General features: G+C 43.6%; 2 protein-coding genes across 3 annotated transcripts; both read right to left on the bottom strand.

Moving 5' to 3' along the window:
• Window positions 1-402: 402 nt before the first annotated feature.
• calb2b (calbindin 2b) lies at window positions 403-13,754 on the bottom strand. The gene is made up of 11 exons (XM_072660467.1): window positions 13,670-13,754; window positions 10,790-10,866; window positions 10,606-10,695; window positions 5,748-5,828; window positions 4,807-4,863; window positions 3,978-4,055; window positions 3,834-3,889; window positions 3,634-3,673; window positions 2,667-2,720; window positions 2,496-2,567; window positions 403-622 (listed from the first exon to the last, which is right to left on the bottom strand). Exons 1-11 carry the CDS (start codon window positions 13,752-13,754, stop codon window positions 506-508), a joined length of 807 nt encoding a protein of 268 aa, XP_072516568.1. The 3' UTR covers window positions 403-505.
• Window positions 13,755-18,100: 4,346 nt separating this feature from the next.
• Window positions 18,101-23,164, bottom strand: cmtr2 (cap methyltransferase 2). Of its 2 annotated transcripts, XM_072660441.1 has the most exons (3): window positions 23,070-23,164; window positions 20,010-21,254; window positions 18,101-19,562 (listed from the first exon to the last, which is right to left on the bottom strand). In XM_072660441.1, the coding sequence occupies exons 2-3, from the start codon at window positions 21,243-21,245 to the stop codon at window positions 18,597-18,599; spliced, it is 2,202 nt and encodes a 733-aa protein (XP_072516542.1). In that variant the 5' UTR covers window positions 21,246-21,254; window positions 23,070-23,164; the 3' UTR covers window positions 18,101-18,596. The 2 variants fall into 2 exon arrangements, with proteins under 2 accessions (XP_072516542.1, XP_072516543.1); XM_072660442.1 differs by lacking the exon at window positions 23,070-23,164 and having other exon boundaries at window positions 20,010-21,297.
• Between the last annotated feature and the right edge of the window lie 857 nt (window positions 23,165-24,021).

Genomic DNA, 24,021 nt, shown 5'->3' with positions numbered 1-24,021 from the left:
TAGCAAATAGCCTGTTGGAAAGTTGGGTTAGCATAGCTAGCTCATTTATGATCAGGGTCCACAGCATTAGCCGTGGCAATGACCGGAAATTTTACCGAAAAGTGGAAGAAACAGTCTCTTGAAAGTGGGCGTGGCCAAATAAGGTGAATATAATAAGCAGAAGTGATTGAACGTTTGTGACCCACAGCTATCTGGCTAATATTAACCTAGCTAGCAGTAAAATAAGCTAGTGTTAAGTCAACAAAATGATTGTGGAGGTATTTGTAGGGAACGTTTTGCTATGCTTAGCTTAGCTACGGCAGCATTAATAGCTAATTCATGAAAACCTGTTTAAACCATTTATATTAGGATTAATATCATAATCATCATACTAAGATAATCTCTGCTGATAGACAGGACGTTATTATAGCTGTTATCCTCCGGCAGTGGTGGAGTTTGAGAGTGGGGTCTGTAGCCATTTCACACTCAGGTCTGGGGTCAGGGAAAGGTGGTTAAAGGACAGGATTCAGAGTGATGGCTCCTTGCACAGGACGATCTCCAGCTCAGTGCGGAAGAGCTTCCCTCCATCAGAGAGCGCCATGATGCTCTTCTTCGAACTGGCCAGGTTGTGTGAGTCGAAGTCCTGCTCACACACACACACACACACACACACACACACACACACACACACACACAGTTGTCAACATGGATCATTTATCTCATTTAGAGGGGAAAAGCTTCCACCACCACCAACATTCAGCAGCCCAGCTTTCACTAAGACTAACATTCAGCAGCCCAGCTTTCACCACCACTAACATTCAGCAGCCCAGCTTTCACTAAGACTAACATTCAGCAGCCCAGCTTTCACCACCACTAACATTCAGCAGCCCAGCTTTCACTAAGACTAACATTCAGCAGCCCAGCTTCCACCACCACTAACATTCAGCAGCCCAGCTTTCACTAAGACTAACATTCAGCAGCCCAGCTTTCACCACCACTAACATTCAGCAGCCCAGCTTTCACTAAGACTAACATTCAGCAGCCCAGCTTTCACCAGCACTAACATTCAGCAGCCCAGCTTTCACTAATACTAACATTCAGCAGCCCAGCTTTCACCAGCACTAACATTCAGCAGCCCAGCTTTCACTAAGACTAACATTCAGCAGCCCAGCTTTCACCAGCGCTAACATTCAGCAGCCCAGCTTCCACCACCACTAACATTCAGCAGCCCAGCTTTCACTAAGACTAACATTCAGCAGCCCAGCTTTCACTAATACTAACATTCAGCAGCCCAGCTTTCACCACCACTAACATTCAGCAGCCCAGCTTTCACTAAGACTAACATTCAGCAGCCCAGCTTTCACCACCACTAACATTCAGCAGCCCAGCTTTCACTAAGACTAACATTCAGCAGCCCAGCTTTCACCAGCACTAACATTCAGCAGCCCAGCTTTCACCACCACCAACATTCAGCAGCCCAGCTTTCACTAAGACTAACATTCAGCAGCCCAGCTTTCACTAAGACTAACATTCAGCAGCCCAGCTTTCACTAAGACTAACATTCAGCAGCCCAGCTTTCACCAGCACTAACATTCAGCAGCCCAGCTTTCACCAGCACTAACATTCAGCAGCCCAGCTTTCACCACCACCAACATTCAGCAGCCCAGCTTTCACCACCACTAACATTCAGCAGCCCAGCTTTCACTAATACTAACATTCAGCAGCCCAGCTTTCACCAGCACTAACATTCAGCAGCCCAGCTTTCACCAGCGCTAACATTCAGCAGCCCAGCTTCCACCACCACTAACATTCAGCAGCCCAGCTTTCACTAAGACTAACATTCAGCAGCCCAGCTTTCACTAAGACTAACATTCAGCAGCCCAGCTTTCACCACCACTAACATTCAGCAGCCCAGCTTTCACTAAGACTAACATTCAGCAGCCCAGCTTCCACTAATACTAACATTCAGCAGCCCAGCTTTCACCAGCACTAACATTCAGCAGCCCAGCTTTCACCAGCGCTAACATTCAGCAGCCCAGCTTCCACCACCACTAACATTCAGCAGCCCAGCTTTCACTAAGACTAACATTCAGCAGCCCAGCTTTCACTAAGACTAACATTCAGCAGCCCAGCTTTCACTAAGACTAACATTCAGCAGCCCAGCTTTCACTAAGACTAACATTCAGCAGCCCAGCTTTCACTAAGACTAACATTCAGCAGCCCAGCTTTCACCAGCACTAACATTCAGCAGCCCAGCTTTCACTAAGACTAACATTCAGCAGCCCAGCTTTCACCACCACCAACATTCAGCAGCCCAGCTTTCACTAAGACTAACATTCAGCAGCCCAGCTTTCATCAGCACTAACATTCAGCAGCCCAGCTTTCACCACCACTAACATTCAGCAGCCCAGCTTTCACCACCACCAACATTCAGCAGCCCAGCTTTCACCAGCTGTCTTTATTACTTCCTCTCTTCTCCTTTTCCTTCAGTACTTTCCTCACGTTACTGCACTCACCATTTTGTGGTTTTGGTAGAGGTCCTTCAGCAGCGCGTCCAACTCATGTTCGTCGATGTAGCCGTTCCCATCCTGGTCAGGAACAGTCAGAAGTGTGTGTGTTTTTTACAGAGTGCTAAACAATAGCAGATACACTTTCATAAGGAAGATCTCAGCTGGTTAGTGTCTCACCTTATCATAGTAAGTGAAGATGGCACCAAACTCATCAGAGGACAGTTTGAAACTCTAGTTCAGAGAGAAGGGAGACAGCAGAGAGAGAGAGACAGTGGTGCAGAGAGGGAAAGTGTGGGAGAGAGAGAGAGAGAGAGAGAGAGAGAGAGAGAGAGAGAGAGCGGGACATAAATAAACGTACATATCAAGGGACCGAATATCATAACAGATAAATAATCCTCCTCATCCTCTGGATTACAGCTGAATTGTGCTCGATTGAAGACTTAGCAGTTCATCCCTAACCCTCACTGTCTCAACACCGGCCTGCACGATGTTCTCCACAGTGAGAGGAACGGGCTGTAACCCATATTATTGACCTTAAATCTGTTCCTTCTCCAGACATCAGTGATCTCTGATCTCCTCACAGATAAAACCTGGATTTTAATTGTCTTTTAAATCATTTATTTCTAATTTAGAAGACCAATTACGCGACCCCCACTCACTAGCACCGCCCACTTTCAAACTGCTGCTGATGAACTGCAGCATTGCTAGGCAGAGAGAGAGAGAGGGGGTAGAGAAAGGGAACGAGAGAGAGAGAGAGAGAGAGAGAGAGAGAATACAGTGTGTGAGGGGGTTGAGGGGGGTTGAGGGGGGTTATGGGTGGTGGCTGCTAGTTTTGCAGGTCTGAGATTAATCCATACCCAAAAAGATCAGAATCCTGATTGATCCTCTATAGATCACACACACACCACCACCCCCCCCCCCCCCCCCACACACACACACACACACACACACTGATCCTCCTGTGTTGTGTTTCACTGTTTGTGTGTGTGTGAGAATATGTGTGTTAAGATTCAGTGGTAATGCATTTTCTAATAATAGTGGTATGTGTGTGTGTGTGTGTGTGTGTGTGTGTGTGTGTGCTGCAGGGCTGAGGGGTTTAATTCTGATGTTTCTTCACAGGTAATAAAACCTTATGAGAGTTTACCTGAAACTTCAGCAGGAAGTTCTCCTGCACTGGAAGCAGCCTGAGGGCAGAGAAGAAGACTATTAATACACACACACACACACACACACACACACACACACAAACACAATTTCTGATAAAGTGGCCAGTAAGGAATCACAATGTAGGGGTTTCTAATAAAGTGGCCAGTGAGTGGACACAGTTTCTCTTCAGTTTCTAACCTGGCCATCTCAGACAGTCCGAGCTTTCCGTCTCCGTTTAGGTCAAACATCTTCAGCTGTGAACAGAATTCATCTCACAGTTACTATACCATGTGTGTGTGTGTGTGTGTGTGTGTGTGTGTGTGTTATAGTACAGTTACTCACTATGGTCTGGGTATACTCGCTCAGTTTCTTGTCGTCGTAGTGTCTGTTCGCTTTCTTCAGGAGGTCAGAGAGAAAACCCTGCAGAAAGAGTCTCTCCTTATTAATCATATCATCATTAATAAAATCTGAAAAGTGTAAAGCAATATTCCTCGTCAGGTAATCTGCCATCATACCGGATATTAATGTTATTAGAGCTTCATACCGGATATTAATGCTATTAGAGCTTCATACTGGATATTAATGATATTAGAACTTCATACTGGATATTAATGTTATTAGAGCTTCATACTGGATATTAATGCTATTAGAGCTTCATACTGGATATTAATGATATTAGAACTTCATACTGGATATTAATGATATTAGAGCTTCATACTGGATATTAATGTTATTAGAGCTTCATACTGGATATTAATGTTATTAGAGCTTCATACCGGATATTAATGTTATTAGAGCTTCATACTGGATATTAATGTTATTAGAGCTTCATACTGGATATTAATGTTATTAGAACTTCATATTGGATATTAATGTTATTAGAGCTTCATACTGGATATTAATGTTATTAGAGCTTCATACTGGATATTAATGTTACTAGAACTTCATACTGGATATTAATGTTATTAGAGCTTCATACTGGATATTAATGTTATTAGAGCTTCATACTGGATATTAATGCTATTAGAGCTTCATTCTGGATATTAATGTTACTAGAACTTCATACTGGATATTTTGTAAAATTTCTACATAAGCATTCCTTTCATAATATCCGTAATGTTCTGTATTTATGTGGAATGAAATGTGAATATATGAATATGAATAAAAACACCTTCAGTTCGTTGGACTCGATGTATCCGCTGCGGTCGGTGTCGTATTTCCTCCAGGCCTGTGAATTTACATCCTGCAGTTAGAACAATGACATCTTTTCTGAGTGAAATGGGCTGTTTCTCTTGCCTGAGGCGGGACTTATGGTTTGGCATGTGGGCCATTATTCCTGTTCGTCTGTCCTCCACAGTGTGGACAACATCTAAGGAGGGCTGTTTGTAAAAGGTTCTTTAGCAGAGTCAGAGAACCAAGAGATCTCACTTAAATGCTCCTAAATGCAAAGGGTTCTTCACATCAGTTGTCCAGATGTTCCAGATGTTCCAGATGTTCAACATAGTGAGACAAATTTGTTGTGTTTTATAATTTACAGAGTGTTTTACTACTCACACACACACACACACACACACACACACACACACACACACTCATAAAGCTGCTCTGTGTGCTGCTGGTCATTAATAATAACTGAAAGTCTGCAAATAGAACTCTCTTACACACGCACACACACTTCCCCAACCCTGATGATGAATAGATATCCCGTCCGGGAGTCACAGAAAGCCTAACTGTCTCTCTCTCTCTCTCTCTCTCTCTCTCTCTCTCTCTCTCTCTCTCTCTCGCACGCTCTGCCTGGGTTCAGACGCTACACAGAGGTCAGTAGCTGAATGCATTCATTAGAAAGGGTATCCACAAACATGTAGTGTACAGCTTTTAAAAAGTTCTTTATGAAACCAGAAATGGTTCTTTTATGACTTAGGACAGTCGGCCGGTCATCCCTCTGCCCCATTAGTCAGCGTGGGGGGGCTAAACTGGGTGGGGTGCTGCAGGAGGGAGGATATCTACTCTAAGTCTGATGTGTAAAATAATGTAAAACATGCAGTTGCATAGTGTGTGTGTGTGTGTGTGGGTATGTGTGTGTGTGTGTGTGAGTGCGAGTGTGTGTTGTACCGCCATGAACTCAGAACTGGACCCAACAAACTGTCTGAAACACAGCAGAAAGTTCTCTTCTGTCGGCAGGATCTGAGCCAGCTGAGAGAGAGAGACAGAGAGAGACAGAGAGAGAGAGAGAGAGAGAGAGAGAGAGAGAGAGAGAGAGAGAGAGAGAGAGAGACAGAGAGAGAGAGAGACAGAGAGAGACAGAGAGAGAGAGAGAGAGAGAGAGACAGAGAGAGAGAGAGAGAGAGAGAGAGAGAGAGAGAGAGAGAGGGAGAGAGAGAGAGAGAGAGAGAGAGACATTAAGTAAGAACACATTTTACTTAAACTACTTCATAGACATCAGGTGAACAGTCAGCTTTAGACGACTGGGTCAGAACATCTCCAAACATCAGACAGGTCTCGTGGGGTGTTCCTGGTATGCAGTGGTCAGTACCTACCAAAGGACAACCATTAACCTGGTGGCAGGGTCATGGGAGCCCAAGAGCTTCTCATTCTGAAGAAAGTAGTGAGATCTTGTCGGTGAGCTAGTCTGAACAACAGAGCTCGGTTCCTCCAGGGTTCTCCTGGACGCCCCCCAGTCCAGCCAGCACAGCGTGGAGGATGTGTTCAATCAACTCCATCAGCAGCAGCAGCAGCAGCAGCAGCTCACCTGATTTACCATCATTAAGCCCTGATTTACCACCAAACCAGGTGTTGATCTGAGGAGAACTCTAAATAATACTAGACTCCACTAAAACATTTAGTGCTGTCCATTTATTGAGGTGTTCAACCTTAATTATTACATTTTGCAGAAACTTGATCAAAAAAAATAACTTAAAAAAACTTTTTTTATTTATTACATAAATAAGTTATTAGATTTTATTGCTTTTCCACTGATTTAACTTTGTGTTTAATCAACTCCATCAGCAGCAGCAGCAGCTCACCTGATTTACCATCATTAAGCCCTGATTTACCACCAAACCAGGTGTTGATCTGAGGAGAACTCTAAATAACACTAGACTCCATGAGGAGAACTCTGGAGATGTTCTAATGATGAAGACAGTGATGGAGAACCTCCACCACTTTCTGTAGGAGTGATATTATTAGTGTTTATTCTAATATCAGCGTTTTACTGAGAGGATCAGCAGTACTGTGGGTGTGTGTGTACACACACACACACATTGACTGTACTGTTCAGCTTTCTCCTGGCACGTCTGCTGCCAGACAGTTTACCTGGTCTTCATTAATACAGGATTGTTCACACTTCACGCATAAACACAAACAACACCACTATAAAAATAGTCTTCTTGTGCTGCAGAGCATGCCATAGCCCCTTTCCTCTAGCCCACCCAACCCCTCGAGGGCTGCTGGAGTGTGTAAAGGGATTTCAGCGCTAGAGCCAAAGCTACAGTCCGATTCACCCCAATCTCGGCTCGCTCAACCCAGAACAGCTCCTAAGCCCTTTCACACTGGATTACGACCTGCAGGCCTCTGGTACTGGACGGCTGTGTTATCCGTTCCATTTACAGACCCCAGACCCCAGCGCCGGACCACCGAAGAGACACTAAAACCTTCTCAGGCGACTGACCACCAAAACCCAAAGTTAACAAAGCTCCGCAGCCAACCGTCCACTTACACCGCCACTTTTCACAAGGCCAGGTATGGCAGGGCTGGTGTCATCACAGGGGGTGAAGAACTGAAGTAAAGTCAAAAGTGCACTACATGTCCAAATATTTGTGGACACCCCTTCTAATGAATGCACCCATTGCTGATACAGATGTGCAAATGCACACATACAGCTTGTCTAGTTTATTGGAGAAGTGCTGCCAATAGAGAGTCCTACTGCAGCAGATCAACATCATGACCCTATTGGCTCCATGCTGCCTAATATCAGACGTGGGCTAGAGGGGTATAAAGCCCCCCAGCATTGAGCTGTGGAGCAGTGGAAGAACTGTGTTCTCTGGAATGATGGTGGAGGAGCTCCATCCAGTACTTTTGGGAGGAGTTGGGGATGATGAGGTGGGGTGATGATCATCATCCAACATCCTGACCTCACTAACACTCTTGTCACTAAATGCAATCAAATCCTCACAGCAATGCTCCTCCTCCAAAATCTAGTAGAAAGTCTTCTCTGGACAGTAGAGACAGTCACTCCAACAGAAGCAGGATCAGCTCTTTTAATAAACTTGATTTCAGAAGAAACAATGAATGAGCAGGTGTCCCAATACTTTTGTCCATGTAGTGTAGTAGTAAAGCATGTCTACCAAACCTCTTACATAACACAGAACATACAGATTTAGCTTTAGCTTTAATTTTCCTCTAAACAGGTCAGTGTGTGCTGACCTCCCCCTGCTTCCCGTAGCGTAGTGTCTCAGAAAAAAACAGACAGAACAAAAACTAACAATATATCACGCTTAGAGAAGGTCAGCGGAGAGGTCAGCGGAGAGAGGTCAGGCTAGGAAAACCATCAGCCTTTAATCGTAAATGCTCACATGGGACAACCCATATGGCCGTACGGGACAGTCAGACTATTAATCTGTTTGTAATGCATAAATATAATCTGCAGGAAATCTGTCAGAAACCCGGCGCACAGGCCTCTGACATTAATCCTCTGAACGCAGCGTATCACTGCCCTCCTCCCCTGTTCACACTATACCACTCAGGAACAGGTGTCAGACTGAACATCTGGACCAAATCCAACTGTAGCTCCGCCTCCTCAGTGTATATCACAATACCTACATTTAGAGTGTTATTAATATTCACCCTAATGAGAGACTGTAGCTCCGCCTCCTCAGTGTATATCACAATACCTACATTTAGAGCGTTATTAATATTCACCCTAATGAGAGACTGTAGCTCCGCCTCCTCAGTGTATATCACAATACCATTTCCAGGCTCAGAACTTTGCTACAACACTCAGATCCACTGCTCCCTTCCTACAGACTCCAGAGAGGCTCTTTAAATGTATCCCCATGTCCCAGGCCCGCTTTGACAAGCCAAGGAGTGATCCGAAAAAGACAAAACCGGCTTATCTCAGGTTTCAGCTGTAAGAGCTCCTGCTGGAGTTTAAGCTCAGAACTTTAGGTCACAGTTTATCGCTTCATAAAGGCTCGGAAATGAGTCCGAACGAGCTTCCCTTTCCACAGCCAGCTTTGAAGATAAGCTCTTTCTGACTGACACATTTGAGAGCATTGTACCTCAAGCTCAGGGTTGTGTAGACGAGAGCGTTAAACACGCCCACTATAATAATAAATAATAATTATTATATCATTTAGAATGGAATTATCATGTTATTAGCCAGCGCTCAGCTCTGTGGAGAAGTTGTCCATGTGGGACCTGCATGGGTCGCTTCACCGTTTGTCCTCGGGTTCCATGTTGGCACCAAATATGGATGCCCACCAGGGTCAGCGATGGGACCAGGAGGGGTTAAACGTGGGGCCCGTGGAGTTGTAAAGTGCATACAGGGCCTAGATGGGACCCATGTGAGAGCAAGAGTTGGGAAGCCCAGTAAAAATGCATGTGCGAACCCATTCAGAGTCCATGCCCGCCTGGAACCCACCTAGCCCACATTCCACCCACATGTAAGCCCTGCTGGCTGGGTTCTGTTTGTGTTTATAGACTAAATTAAGTCACATCGTCCTAATTTACCAAACTACTGAAGGTCTGGAGGAGTGGGTGTGAGGAAATGTTGATATATTGAAGTATCGCAATATTATGTTTCGCTTCTCAAAAACACAGTATTGATTTTAATTCATCTTTAATAGTTTATTAGTAGTTAATAGTGAAGATTGGTGGCAAACAGTGGTTCAGTTTGAGTCGCGTTTAAACCCCGACCACTAGATGGCAGTGTTGAACTGTGCTGTTCTGATTGGATGAAAAGTAAACTTTTTTACAGTGTTTGTTAGCACATTAGCTTAGCATAGCTTCTCCTGTTGCAAACTAAAGAAGCACACTAAACTAAACTAAAGGTCTTTGAAGATCGGCTAGATTCAGGTTCGGTTATCGATCATGTTCATTTGGTTTCCATCAAACTTCTCCTTTAAAGCAAACCGGAGAGAGTAACTGTGGGGAGGGGGGGCGGGGGGGGCAATGTGCAGCTGAAGGACAGCGAGGCCACACTGTGGTCAAGCCTGCACTCGTCCAACACAACACAAAATCAGCAGGAGGGGAAGATGCAGAAAGAGAAGCGAAGGAATTACTGTGTGTGATCCCTCTCTCTCTCTCTCTCATTCTCTCTCTCTCTCCGGATTAGCGGAGGTTTTGTCTTCCAGCATCAATAATCTCATCCGTCCACTCCCTCTCCATCATCCTGATGGATGTAACCCACTCTTTCCAACCCCTCCCTCATTCACTCCTTTCTCCACTCCATACACTGCTCGTCCTCCATGTCTGTAATCCTGTCATCTCTCTGAATCAGCTATAACATTAAAACCACTGTCAGCTAAAAAATTGGCTGATCTACCCTGTGGATGCTGTGGAGCAGTGGAGGAACTGTGCTCTCTGGAATGATGGTGGTGGAGCTTCATCCAGTACTTTTGGGATGAGTTGGGGAGTTGGAGATCATCCAGCATCCTGACCTCACTAAAGCTCTTGTTTCTGAATGCAATCAAATCCTCACAGTAATGCTCGTCCTCTAACATCTAGTAAAATCCTTCTTCTCTGGACAGTAGAGACAGTTACTCCAACAGAAGCAGCATCAACTCTTTTAAGACCCTTGATTTCAAGAATAAATTGGAAATGAGCAGGTGTCCCAATACTTTTGTCCATAAAGTAAAGCTTTCCATGAGCATGGTTGGAGACCACCAGTACAGAGTGATGCTGCTTAGCAACCTCCACACCATCATTACTGGAACATCAGACTCTCTGAAGGACTGTGAGGTGGACTGTTTACCTCCAACATCTCAATCCTCCCGTCAGAGTTCTGGTCAAACTTCTGCATGAACTCGCGCATCTTCTCTCTTAATGAGGCGTCCACAGGGTCCTGAAAAACACCCCCCCCAACACACAAACAGAGGAATGAGACACTGTGGACAGTGGGAGAGGCCAGCATGGACATGTTAGTACAGAGAACTCACTGCGTTTAGTCCTTTCCGTGCCGTCTCAAGCTCCTCAAGAAAGTCCTCCAGCTCCTGCCCCTCAATAAAGCCATTACCTAAAAAAGAGCAGAGTGCTGAGTCTGATCATCTGATGCATTCAACACACGAGCGTACGACCTCAAAACACCACGTGAGGCAGCAGTGCGATGCATGCAGTCATGCAGCTACAGACCAGCAGCTTCTGGTGATTTCTGGTGATCTCACAGATTGTAGGCCTGGTGTCAGAAAGGCTGGACTGAGCATTTCTAGGACTGCTGATCTCAGAGTTTCTCAGAATGAAATAATAAAGAAAACACATCCAGTGAGCAGCAGTTCTTCTGCAGTTCTGCAGACGGAAACACCTTGTTGATGGGAGAGAGGTCAAGAGGTCAACGGAGAATAGCCAGACTGGCTGGAGTTGAACTTCAGTGACCACATCAGATAACCACTCAACTGTACAACTGTAGCGATCAGGAAAGCATCTCAGAATGACCAACAACACCACCTCCAACCTAGAGGAGGATTGCCCACGACAGCAGAAGAACCACAAGACCACTTCTTTCAGCCAAGAACAGAAGGCTGAGGCTGCAGTGGCTCAGCCCAGGCTCACCACCACTGCACGGCTGAAGACTGGAGCACCGTAGCCTGGTCTGAGGAGTCTGTATTTCTGCTGAGGATCACAGATGGTAGGGTCAGCCTGAATCCATGGCCCTGACCTGCCTTGTGTGAACAGTCCAGGTTGGTGGAGGTGGTGGTGTGATGGTGTGAATCCAGTAGAACACCTCTGGGATGTGGTAGAACATCTCCTGAAGGACTGAATTTTGCTAAAAATGTTGAAGATGGAATGATGTCTTTTGAGAGGCCTTTCGATCTGAGATCCGTGCATCTTCTACTTCTGCTGGACCAAAGGTGCCCAAACTTTTGCATGCCATGCCAAGGCAGGCAGGTTCTCCATGATTATGAGGTTAAATGCATGCCTTAATCTATAGCTGTAGGTCACCATAGCCAGCTGCAACAAATGCTGGTTCTCCACTGCAGCTATTGTCTGTTTACGCTCTAGCTAGCCAGGGTTCCGTAAAGAACAAGAGTAGGCATGAAAAACACACTAGTGGGCGGAGCCTGGACAGGACAGGGCTGCGCACTAGCTAGGCATTCTAGCTAGAACGCAAGGCCGCACACTGGACTGCAGCTACTTTAGCTCGTTGGTTCTTCTTCAGAGCCTAGAGAACAGAATGAGCGCAAGCATCACGACCCCTGAACGCAGCGCATTACTCTAAATCCCTCAGCCCTGAGCCCCCCGTCCAATCCCCCCACTCCGCACAGCTTATGGAAAGGCGAATGCATGCATTCATGTGTTCCTGCTCATGACCTAGTTTTCCTTCCCGGAGCAGAGCGGAGATTATCCTCCTCTAAATAATAATATATCTCTAAAGGACTGGTTTTCTTACTGACTCTCTACCTGTGCTCAGGTGCGACTGCGAGGATGGAGGTGGAAGGTAAAGTGGAGAACACTCCTCCAGCTGTTCCAGCTGCACAGATCTGATGTGTATGTGCATGAGAGTGAAGGCAGATCTGCTCTGAATGCAGAGTTCAGTGAAAGTCCAGAGAACGCACAGCAGATTAGGATGATCTGAACTGAGGAGGAGAATCTGAGCTGTTGAAAGAGGAGAAGAGAGGAGGACATTCAGGCAAACCCCGTCTCCCGGCACAGAGACGCTCACCTCTGCGCTCACCCAGGCCGCACAGAACGGGGAAAAACACAGAAGGTTTCATATATATATATATATATTGTAAACAAAGTATAAAAGATCATTTCTATTGGTCCATTCGTCATGACATTCTGATACAATATATGAAATATTCATTATAAAAAATGTTAAACAAAAAATGGAGATACAAGGATTTTGCACATCTTATTAGATACGTTTTTTTTGAATGAGCAATGATGATGGCATAGACGCTACATGTAATACTAATATGCATCACATGTATTCTATATGTGTAACCATCTATATGTAATAATATGTCCCATATATATTTTATATATGTAGGTAAACATATGTAACAGTAATATGATAATATTTTCCACATACATTACATATACATGTATATCATATGTGCCATATATATTATCTTTAAATGTTAGAATCCCTAAACCTAAACCTAAACCCAACCCAAAGCAAAGGCAATCTGGTTCAGATAATATATAAAAACAAACACTTGTGCACACACACACACACACACACACACACACACCACCCTCGCAGTCCATCACAGTTTATTTGAGTGCAACAAGGGATGCAGTAAATAGTGTGTATGTGTGTGTGTGTGTGTGTGTGTGTGTGTGTGTGTGTGTGTGTAAATCTGAACATCAGAACTCAGCTCAGCTCTGAAGTTTTCTTGATGATCTGCTCTGTAGATCTAAACCCTAAACCAGAGCAGAAAACAGTGCACAGGTAAACCTGCAGAAATATCAACAATACAAAAATAATCATCATAGTCATAAAAGACCTAAACTACAGATCATAATAATAAATAATAATAATATTTAGAACAGTAGTAATAAAGCTGCTCTCCCTAAACCCGCTCTCCAGTCCCAACAGAACCACACAAACACATCATTTCAACTACATTACTGCTACTACTGGTACTGCTACTGTTACTGCTATTAATAATAATAATAATAATAATAATAATAAATAATAATAATAATAATTGTCAGTCAGTTTTCTGGTTTTAAGCCGCTCTGTGCTGATTTGATAGACAGTGCATTAATGTGGAAAAGCTGCTCCAGTTCAAGATGTTGAGTTTTGGATGCAGATGTCGATGCAGATGTTGATGCAGATGTTGATGCAGATGTTGGTCCAGAGGTAAACTTACCGTCACTGTCAAAGTGTCTCCACACGTCCATGAACTGTGTGGCAGTGAGCTCTGCCAGGTGCAGGTGCGGCACGGGTTGAGCCATCTCTCTCTCTCTCTCTCTCTCTCTGCTCTTCCCTCACACAGGAACACTCCTCAGCTCCTTCACACACTCTGAAACACTCGCACTATCCACTCTGTGTTATTTACCCCCTCCATCTCCCCTCACCATCCCCCTCCTCCCTCTCCTCCAGCTCCATTCAACCCTCCCTCTCTCACGTACCCTCTTTTACTGTGGTTTCCACACTGGCCTGCAGGGGGCGGGGAGTGATACACAAGAGAGTGATAGTGGAGGAGAGAGGGAAGGCAAAATATAGAAGAATGATGGAAACATCAACACCCACAAACCCCCAAATTATACAATACCCCCAAATTACACCCCATTACTCCCCTAAATACTGTTGAAACCCACCCAAATACCACCACAAACACCCCAACACTCCCCTAAATACTGCCGAAACCCACCCAAATACCACCACAAACACCCAAACACTCCCCTAAATACTGTCAAAACCAAAAACCTCATAAATACCCATAATTACCCCAAAACGTCCCCAAAGCCTTCACACTAAGATCAAATACCCCAAATATCCAAATATACTCCCAAATATTGTGAAATACCACCAACCAATCACATCCTTAAAATATCTTAAATTTTACCTCCTAGAAATCAACCAAAGACCTGTTCATTATCAACTGAATGTACATACAGTGCATAAACACACACACACACACACACACTATGAGCTGAAGCTTCTCCACATCACTGATCAACATGAAAAGCTAATTTCCCCCTTAGAGACACACAGAGAACAAACCCTGCGTTAGTGAGACCCCCTCTCCTCCCGCTCAGCTGTCATATTTGCCTGAGCGAGAAGGAAATTCAGTAGACATCACTTAATCCAGCGTGCTCCACAGCTCCACAACCAACAATCCAAGTGTGAACATGATGTCCAGCTCCACATTACATATATGGAGGAATCAGCCGTGAGCTTTCTGTACATGTTCCACACTCAGCTCAGCTCAGCTCAGTGTGCTTTATCGGCCTGTGTAACATGCAGAACTATCCAATACCATCAAACATCCCCTTTAAAGTATAGCTTCCAAACATGGTGGAGGTAGTTTCACTCTGTAAACACTGTACACTCGCTTTGCTTTCAGCTAAAGTGAGTGGAAGCACAATGTGTGTTTCTAATAAAGTGGCCAGTGAGTGGAAGCACAAGGTGGGTGTTTCAAATAAAGTGGCCAGTAAGTGGAAGCACAAGGTGTGTTTCTAATAAAGTGGCCAGTGAGTGGAAGCACAAGGTGGGTGTTTCAAATAAAGTGGCCAGTAAGTGGAAGCACAAGGTGGGTGTTTCTAATAAAGTGGCCAGTGAATGGAAGCATAAGGTGTGTGTTTCTATTAAAGTGGAATGCTTGCCTGTGTAAATGTGCATTACTCCGTCTAAGTAAGGTAAAGGTAAATCTGATGAAGTGAAGTTTGGTCTGCATCTGTGTCGCTCATGCATGCTGCCTAATTTATGCGCATGAATAATTAGCTTATGTGTGTGTGCCAAAACATACATAACACTGTATGTGTGGTGTGTGGCTGCGTCACAGCTCTTAGGGGTCAGAAGGTTATTGAGTAGAGGATCAGATGGGGTATATTCAATACAAAACTGTTCAGTTTTCCCCAGAGTGTCAGAAAACACAGGAAAGGCTGTGTGTGTGTGTATGTGTGTGTGTATGTGTGTGTGTGTGTGTGTGTATGTGTTTAAATGAAGAAAAACTTCATAAAGGAAGGCCTTAGGCCTTAAAAGTCAAACCCACAGATGGCAGCTACCTTTATGATTATGACTAAAACATAAAGCTAAAACATACAAACACACACTCTCACACACACACACACATACACACACACACACACGCATATCCCAGTGTAATAATCTATTTATTTGGCCGAGGCTTTTATCCAAATCACTTACAAGTACTGCAGTGCAGTTAAATATTATAAATTACTCAGAATCCACTATGAATTATTTATTATTCAGTTATTTAATAACTACTGTGAATTACTCAGTATCCACTGTGAATTACTCAGTATCCACTGTGAATTACTCAGTATCTACTATGAATGATTTAGTATCCACTATAAGGTACTCAGTATCCACTGTGAATTACTCAGGATCTACTATGAATGATTTAGAATGAAAAAATAAATAAAATACTATGAATTATTTGATATCCACTATGAATTATTGAGTATGGAGTACATGATATCTTTTTTTTTTTATTAGTCATTATCTAGTTTTAATTAGTCAGTATCAGTGTTTAGTGTTTAGTGCCCACTATTAATCTGGTGGCCTTGCATAATAACCCCCCATGTGCTGAAATGCAGTAGAGAACAGTATACTACAACAGGTCCTACTGAGATAAAGCACGGGTTTAACTGAATCACTCCTCTCTGAACGAATGCACTGGATGTAGCACATAACAAATACTGGGAAGCATTAACACACACTAACACCTATGCATGCCCTTATATCCCTGAGTAGAAGCTGCTGCAGGTGTTCAGTGTGCGGACGAGGGGCTTTGTGCTGTGGGCCGTATTTACTAACCCACAGGTCCCAGACCCAGACACGCACAGTGACGAGCCACTACCACCTCCAAGACAGGGCTCATGCTTGAGATAGAGAGCTGTGACCTCTGGGTCAGATCTCAGTATGTAAATGGCTTTATGAATCCCATTCATTTAATGGAGTTTTTAATTAACATCACTTAAACTTGACCCTGCAGTCACTAGGTACAGTTGTGTGTGTGTGTGTGTGTATGAAGCCAGTTTAGCACTGCAGTTTCAAGGAAGACCCCCAAAGAACCATAGTAATAGTGTGTGAGATGTGTGTGAGGATGAGAGTTAAATCATAAATCATTTAACTCATTTAAACTCCTATGACTCATATGAATAATTACATACACACACACACACACACATATATATATATATGATAAAGAAAAATATTTTTACTATCTTTGACATAGCATTAAACATTGTTTCCTGGAAATATAATAATAATAATAATAATAATAATAATAATACATAAATAAAATATTATTTATATTATATGTTATTATTAAATAAACATTATTTGCCATAATAAAATAATTCTTTAACTGGATGCCGTTCAGTCCTCCTTGTGTGTCCGGCAGGCTATAACAGTATGGGATTGATTATTGACTGGAAACTCTAAAACTGTCCGAATATTATAGCCATTTGGTTTCACAGAGATGAAAGCAGCCTTTTGTCTGTAAAATTTGTGGTCAATCAGCTGTGGTGGGAAGCAGTTTGACCAGTGGGTTGCCTGGTATTAGCAAATTTCACTCAATCCAGAATTCCCGGCCTGATGCATTTTTATATCTTCGAGAGAGAGAGAGTGTGTGATGATTTAGGCATGTCTTAAGCACTATGCTAATTCATGCGCATAAGCTTATTATTATTACTGGTTATCTACATTAGCCTTGTAGCTCCAACGCAAAGCTAAAGAAGCAAACCTCTAAATTCTCCCTCTTTAAAGCGTAGGGCTGTATGGTGGTTCACCTAGCGTCTGCTGGTAGCTGGTTTCAGATGTGTGGTGTCATCCACATCAAAACATACCCTATACTGGTAAACCAGCTCGTCGACGAGCTTAGCTCCTGACCAGCATAGTGTATGACTGCATTTGAGCTTGATGGACGAGCTGGTCTATTGATATGACCAATGTGATCAATCTGATCATCAAGCTGGTCATACTGGTTGACTTCTTAGGTGTGGTTGGTCATGCTGGTAGACCATCTAAACCATCAAACTCAAAATAAAAAAGATAAACACATAACTTGTACTGGTAGTCAACCAGTTTAAACATCTTAACCTGGAACCTGAGACCTGATTGGACCCATTCAGACAAGGCTTCTGGCCTCTAAACTGGAATCAGACCAGAACAGTGGTGCTCAGACTCTGAATTCAACCAAAGTACCCAAGCATTAAACACACATGTTCACGAAGGAGCCGTGTGCAGTGTGTGTGATGGCATTCATGTCCAGCAGTGTGTGTGCATGCCCATTCAGGCCTTATGTGTATGCAAGTGAAGCATCTTTCAGAATTGGACTGCTGTTCATAGCAGACTAGTAGCTCAAGCTAATGCTTAGTTCCTCCACTTTCTCCTTCTGCTCTTTCATACACTTCACTCTGCTCACAGTGCCTCTATACAAACCCCACCACAGCTCTTTACCAGCGTATCTCAGTAGTAGCACAGGCCGAAGCCCCACTGCTCACGCTCTGCTGTATGTTATCTTGACAGAAAGTCTGGGGCTTTAAAAATAAATAAATAAATTAATAAATAAATAAAAATAAAGATAAGACAACAGTCCCTGTGCCCAGTAAAGAAAATCTCTTTAATATTAGAGGCAGCTGAACGCAAATCCAGTAAATAAGGCCATGTAAACAGCATTATTTCAAGAGCTGCAAAACATTGAATCTACTAACAAATATAAATAACTGTAAAACATAATAAAAATATACATTTTACACTCTTGATTTGAGTTAATCAAACAGAGAAGACCTCCAGTCATTTACAGTGTACATAAAAATACAACGCATCCCATACGTCAAAATAAAGGTCTAAATATACTGTAGATCACCCTGAGGAGGAGGCTAACTATCATTAGTTTAGTCTAGAAATGAAAAAAAAAAAAAAATAGAGTCAGTGTTCCCATTTCCAATCCCAGAGTCGATTAGAGTCGATTATTGGTCTATCTATAGAAATGAAGTCTGATGTCTGAACGGTAATGCCAGACATTTAGACAACAGTGCATTGTGCAGCCCTTTCAACGACCGCTACTGAACCCCAGCGGCGGTGGACACAAGCGGGCGATGCTAACTGCCCTGGCCAGCCTGCAATAGTATATGAAGCTGCTGCCTCATGATAGTGTCATTGAAGCTGGTCAGAAAGTCAGGCAGCGCTCCTCTCATGAGGTCCTCCATTGGTGCAAACTGCAGAAGCTGCCTGCCCTGCTCTAAGCCTTTCACTTCATCCAGAACCTCCTGAAGGATGGTGACAACCCTGGGGAACGCAGAGAAACCCACACAAAGCAGCACAGCTGGGGGTCCAGCAGACGGGCAGCGAAAGCTGATTGAGTGGAAGCAGAGATGGAGGGCGAGAACCAGAGACGCAGTGAAGCGAGTCAGGGCCGAACAGAACGGAACCACCAGCGCCGATCCTTTAACGAGGCCACGCAAAGCCGAAAGCACGCCACTCAGGAGTTCCTGCTGATGATCTGGGTGTCCGTCGTATAAAGTGGAAACAAACACCTCTGGGTAGGAAGGTCCTGGATAAAACTGTGGCTGTGGATCGTTTCCTGAAAGAAGAAGCATCTTCTGCCATGAAGGGTTATCCCCAACCACCACACATGAAGCAACATTTGGAGCGCTGCAGACTTCAGCCAGGATGGACGCTGGAGACTGAAGACTGCAGGAGCTGCAGGCTGGTCTCTCTGGAAAACGTGCACGTTCTTCTAGAGCTTCGTTGAGGAGATCCAACAGGTCCTGCTCACAGAAAGTGGAACTGCACACTTTTGGGAGAGCAGCTCCCACGCGCGTGAACCACGCATCTAAATCACACTCAATTAAAGGGCCAGTTAGGACAAAACCATGACCTTCAAAGCCCTGGCAATGTTCCTCTACCCACGTCCTGTAGGGTCCCTGGGCAAGGCGCTGCCTCCACTGCTGGAACTGCATCTCTTTGCGCTGATTGAAAGACCCCATCTGCTTCCTCTGGCACGGTTTCCCCCAGTTCATCGGCCCACCTCGACACACCCAGCGTTTCCGTGGAAGGAACTGCACCTAATGTGAAAAAAATCGAATAATCAGAGTATATAGTTTCGGTGTGACAAGAACACTTAAGGACTGTGTGCAAATGTCCAGAACAGTAAACAACTGCATGCGTCACATATAGGGCTGGGCGATATGGTAAAAATACTAGATCACGATATTTATCACAATAAATGTAATCACAGACGAAAAACATCAGTAGCAGCAGATTCTTATAAACTACTACTCAGATCCTCTCCTCTGCTGCTCTTCATCTAATGAACCCTTCAGTCTAATTACACTGTTAGTAATGAAACCTGCAGCTGATCAGTGTTTATTAACACTAACAGTCTCCTCCATATGATTAGAAAAGCTCATTATTATCACGATAGTAAAATTGATCACGATACGATACAATATCGTCATATTGCCCAGCCCTAGTCACATATAAAACCTTTGATTGCCCACGACTAACTGTACCTGAAATCTCTGGATGTAGGACTGCGCCGCACAGTCCCTGAGCTGGTCCAGCCACCTACGCTGCTCATCGCGCATGTTAGTGAAGAGCAGCAGGTTCTCCTGGATGGTGTTGACCTGCATAGAGTGGAAGAACGTGCAGATCTCCTCATGCTGCCTCAGGAAAGAGTCTGGGATGCTGCTGTTAGGAAACAGCGCTGCCTTGGAGGCTATGTCGGGCCCGTAGTTGCGGATCAGCTTTGACAGCAGTGGCCGGACGGCGTCTTTGGCTTTGTAGCCTAAACACACAACGTAGACCTCCGAATTCCCCGACTTGCTGGTGGCAGGTTTGAAAACGTGCACTGAAGAAAAGCAGCAGACCAGAAGGTAGAGCAGGCAAACAGACGAGTGTTCGAACAGTGTAAACATCTTCAGGACGAACGAGCCTCCGGGTCCTAGGAGCAGCAGAGCACACACAGTTTCGCAGTACTGCAACGGGGCCACCAGGCTCTCTTGCTCGCCCGGATCTCCCTGACAATCAAAGCTGCCGTCCGCAGTGACCAGGTCCACACTGCGCATATTCCCAACAAATCCCTGCAGCTCCAGCAGATGTTTCTGCAGCATGATGTCACCTGTGTCGTCGGAACCGAAGAACCACCAAGGCAAGGTGTGTGCGATAAGCCGGTCGTCTGCAATAGTGCAACTCCGCCCGTTGGCTTCGTGGTAGGGGTTCAGCGTGTTGGCAACCCAGTTCCAGTCGCAGTGCAGTCCGCTGGTCTGGAGGAAGTGATTCAAGGCTGCGATGAAAGCCCCAGGAGCCTCACACAAGTGGACAGAGTTCAACTCGCCGATCCGCAGCGCCGTCTCCGGGAGGAGGTCGAAGGTGCCCAGTATTTCGTAGAACTTGGCCCAAGCCTGCGTGCAAAGTTCCGCACTGGCGGTTGAGCGGAGGTGGGCCGTAACAGTGCCCGCTCGGTTGGTGGAGCAGGTGTGCTGGTGCCACACGGCCAAGTCTTTGTCACTGAGCCGATTCTTCACCTCATTCAGAGATCGCTTCAGAGCCTGCAGACGTGGGTGGCTCAGCGGTTGCTCACAGAGTACCACGCTGGGGTCAGGTAACCTCCATTCTGCTCCAGGTGGAGGACCGTAGGCTCGGACTTTGCTGAAGAGCTGCTTTACCTCTTCCACAATCACCTCGTCATAAGACTCGAGGGCCTTGTCTGGGGGCAGCTTCTGTTTTGTGCCACGGCCCTTGCTCATCCTCCGAACCTGTGGTGGCAGAAGGGAAATAAGGTCGTCAAAAACGATTCTGATCTAGGCTTACAGATGAAATGTACTTTTTCATTTAACTTATTATAGATGATTATAGATGGTACCAAACCAATGATTATATATTAAGACAGAAATTAAAGGGAATTACAAATTTAACCAGATTCTGTCACAAATCGAGGCTGGCGTTTCACAGGATTCCCTTTAGAGCCTCCAAAACAGAAATAAAGTATGACAGGAGTGTGACAGGAGAGGGATCCATAAATATTATATATAAAATACTGTAAAATATCTGATTGGTATCATCAATATGTAAGGTTTCGGTCGTTATATCGGAAAAGAAAAAGTGATATCTTGCCGGCTCTACATCTGGTTTAAACTATTCCTGTGCATTACTCGTAGAGCTGGGCGATGTGGTAAAAAATATACCAGATATACCATTTTTCACAATACACGATATTTATCACAATACATGTAATCATAGACTAAAAACATCAGTATCAGAATCTTATAATCTACTAATCAGATCCTCTCCTGTACTGAATACAGTGATTTATACTCATCATCTGCTGCTCTTCATCTAATGAACCCTTCAGTCTAATTACACTGTTAGTAATGAAACCTGCAGCTGATCAGTGTTTATTAACACTAACAGTCTCCTCCATATGATTAGAGAAGCTTATTATTATCACAATAATAAAATGTATCACGACATGATACAATATCGCAATATTGCCCAGCTATAATTACTAGATAGATTTAGACTGAGACAACATGCCACTAGGGTTGCAGTGGTATACTGGTTTTAGGAATATCGTGGTATGAAAATTGGTGCTTATCATGTCGTGTACAATTCAAAGTTACTATTTTCAGAGTTAAATAAACAAACAAACAATCGATCAATGGAGAAAATAATCAGCCGATTAATACATAAGGAAAATAATCATTAGTAAGAAATTCTTGAAGGGACATATTTTACATATATTTAACAATTTACTAATTTACTATTTAACATTTACTAATTTTAACTACAGTAAATGTTTTGCAATAATAATAATAACAACAACAACAACAACAACAAGAGGAAGACCTGTGAAAGACTGTGTATGGTGATTACAGACCCAGCAGAGAAGATATCCCAACTCTAAGCATTTACTTAGAAATGACTTAGACTTGGTTTTAAAGTAAGAACATTACATTTACCTTCATAATAAACGGATGAATGTAGCGCACCTACATTTAATTCTACTGTAAATAAATAAAGCCTAAACTCACCAAAGAAAATCATGAGTGAGATCTATTAACAACATGTGTTAATTTACCTTTTCTAACAGCATAATTTGGGTGTGTTGATTAATAAATCATTAAAAATAATAATAATATTTTAAATAATGAGGCTCTAACTCGAGCCCTTGTCCCGGCTGCTGGTGTTTGGGAGGGGAGATTAACTTTATATGATTATTATTATTATTATGATTATTATTAAGCTGTGCGGTTAATTAACCAGCCAGACCGAAGTTACAGAAGCACTGAACATCCGAGCAGTCTCATTTCTGAGAATACCGATCTTACTTTACGTTTCCAGACTCTATAAAGAGCCGGGGGAGGAGCAGCGCTGTGGCCGCTGCGTGAGGCGTTTAGGCCAGTATCCCAGATCAGGAAAATCCGCGGTAGTGATCTGGGCCCGCTAATGCTAAAAACAAACGCTGGTCTCCCGGCGTTTTAAGCACTTGCACGAATAAACTTCTCCCACGTTTCTAGAAGTTCTTGATGCTTTAATGCATTAAAGGTAGACTGAACATACGAAATACGTACCGTTTACGTACAAGTTCCTTACAGAACTGAAGATATTTTAGCTCCTAAAAGAAAAGCTAGCTAGTTAAAGGCTGTGCGGAGAGTTAGCTAGCTGCTCTAGCGCTGGGGGAAGTTCCCTCTGTAGGGCATTATGACCAAGGGAGTGAGTGAAGGAGGCAGCGGCCGAGTAAAGTAAGAGTAATAATATCTGACGGCTTAATCTGTCTGAAAAATATTGAATAATAGTGGATAATAATGGATAATTAGTCACGAGGCTTTGAACGTTAATTATAATGGATAAATCAAAGGGGTTGCAGATGAGCTGGTTAAACTGAGCCAGTGTCTGAAGTTCCACCTTTGCTTTGGTCAACATGATCACAGAGCAGATTTGAGACTTTTTAAACATTTGGGGACACATTTCAAAACTTATATGTGTAAAATGTTTTAAAAAAAAAATATTTATAACTTAATGTATGTCTTGTTTTCTAAAATAAATAATAAAATAAAATAAACAAAACAAACAAAAAATGCTGTGTATAAGCTCTGGACATTATATAGGTTTAAGTATAAGTTTATCTCTCAACAATTTATCAACAATTGTAGACTTTTTAGACATTTTTCCTCAGTGTACTAAATTCATAAATATATTTATGTACACATAGGCTACATCCCAGTACACATACAGGGAAGATGCTCCTCTGCTTTCTGCTGAGCTGTGCATGTTTATAGTACATTACACCTATGTAAGGAAGTACACACACACACACACACACACACACACACACACACACACTAAGACACACTGAAACAGAAACATTTGAGGAACATTCAGTAATAAGACGTCCAGTCCAGCAACACTGTGGACAGTATTAGTTACCTGAGCAAACTAGAAAACCTCACTCTGGACCTGATTATATTCCAGAATAGTGTATGTGCAAATATACAATATATAGATATATATTTGCATATTAGT

The sequence above is a fragment of the Salminus brasiliensis genome, chromosome 17 (genome assembly GCF_030463535.1).
Source record: "Salminus brasiliensis chromosome 17, fSalBra1.hap2, whole genome shotgun sequence".
NCBI lineage: Eukaryota > Metazoa > Chordata > Actinopteri > Characiformes > Bryconidae > Salminus > Salminus brasiliensis.
The sequence above is the reverse complement of the archived record's forward strand: the minus strand, read 5'-3'. Positions and strand labels throughout refer to the sequence as shown.

What these genes read in the sequence shown, in the direction of transcription:
- calb2b (XM_072660467.1), bottom strand. Translation starts at nt 13,754, where the DNA reads ATGGCTCAACCCGTGCCGCACCTGCACCTGGCAGAGCTCACTGCCACA. An exon ending in GAGACACTTTGACAGTGACG is followed by an intron (nt 10,867 to 13,669) that starts GTAAGTTTACCT and finishes GCTCTTTTTTAG; the next exon opens with GTAATGGCTTTATTGAGGGG. An exon ending in TCTACCAAAACCACAAAATG is followed by an intron (nt 623 to 2,495) that starts GTGAGTGCAGTA and finishes GTGTGTGAGCAG; the next exon opens with GACTTCGACTCACACAACCT.
- cmtr2 (XM_072660441.1), bottom strand. Translation starts at nt 21,245, where the DNA reads ATGAGCAAGGGCCGTGGCACAAAACAGAAGCTGCCCCCAGACAAGGCC. An exon ending in CCTACATCCAGAGATTTCAG is followed by an intron (nt 19,563 to 20,009) that starts GTACAGTTAGTC and finishes TTTTCACATTAG; the next exon opens with GTGCAGTTCCTTCCACGGAA.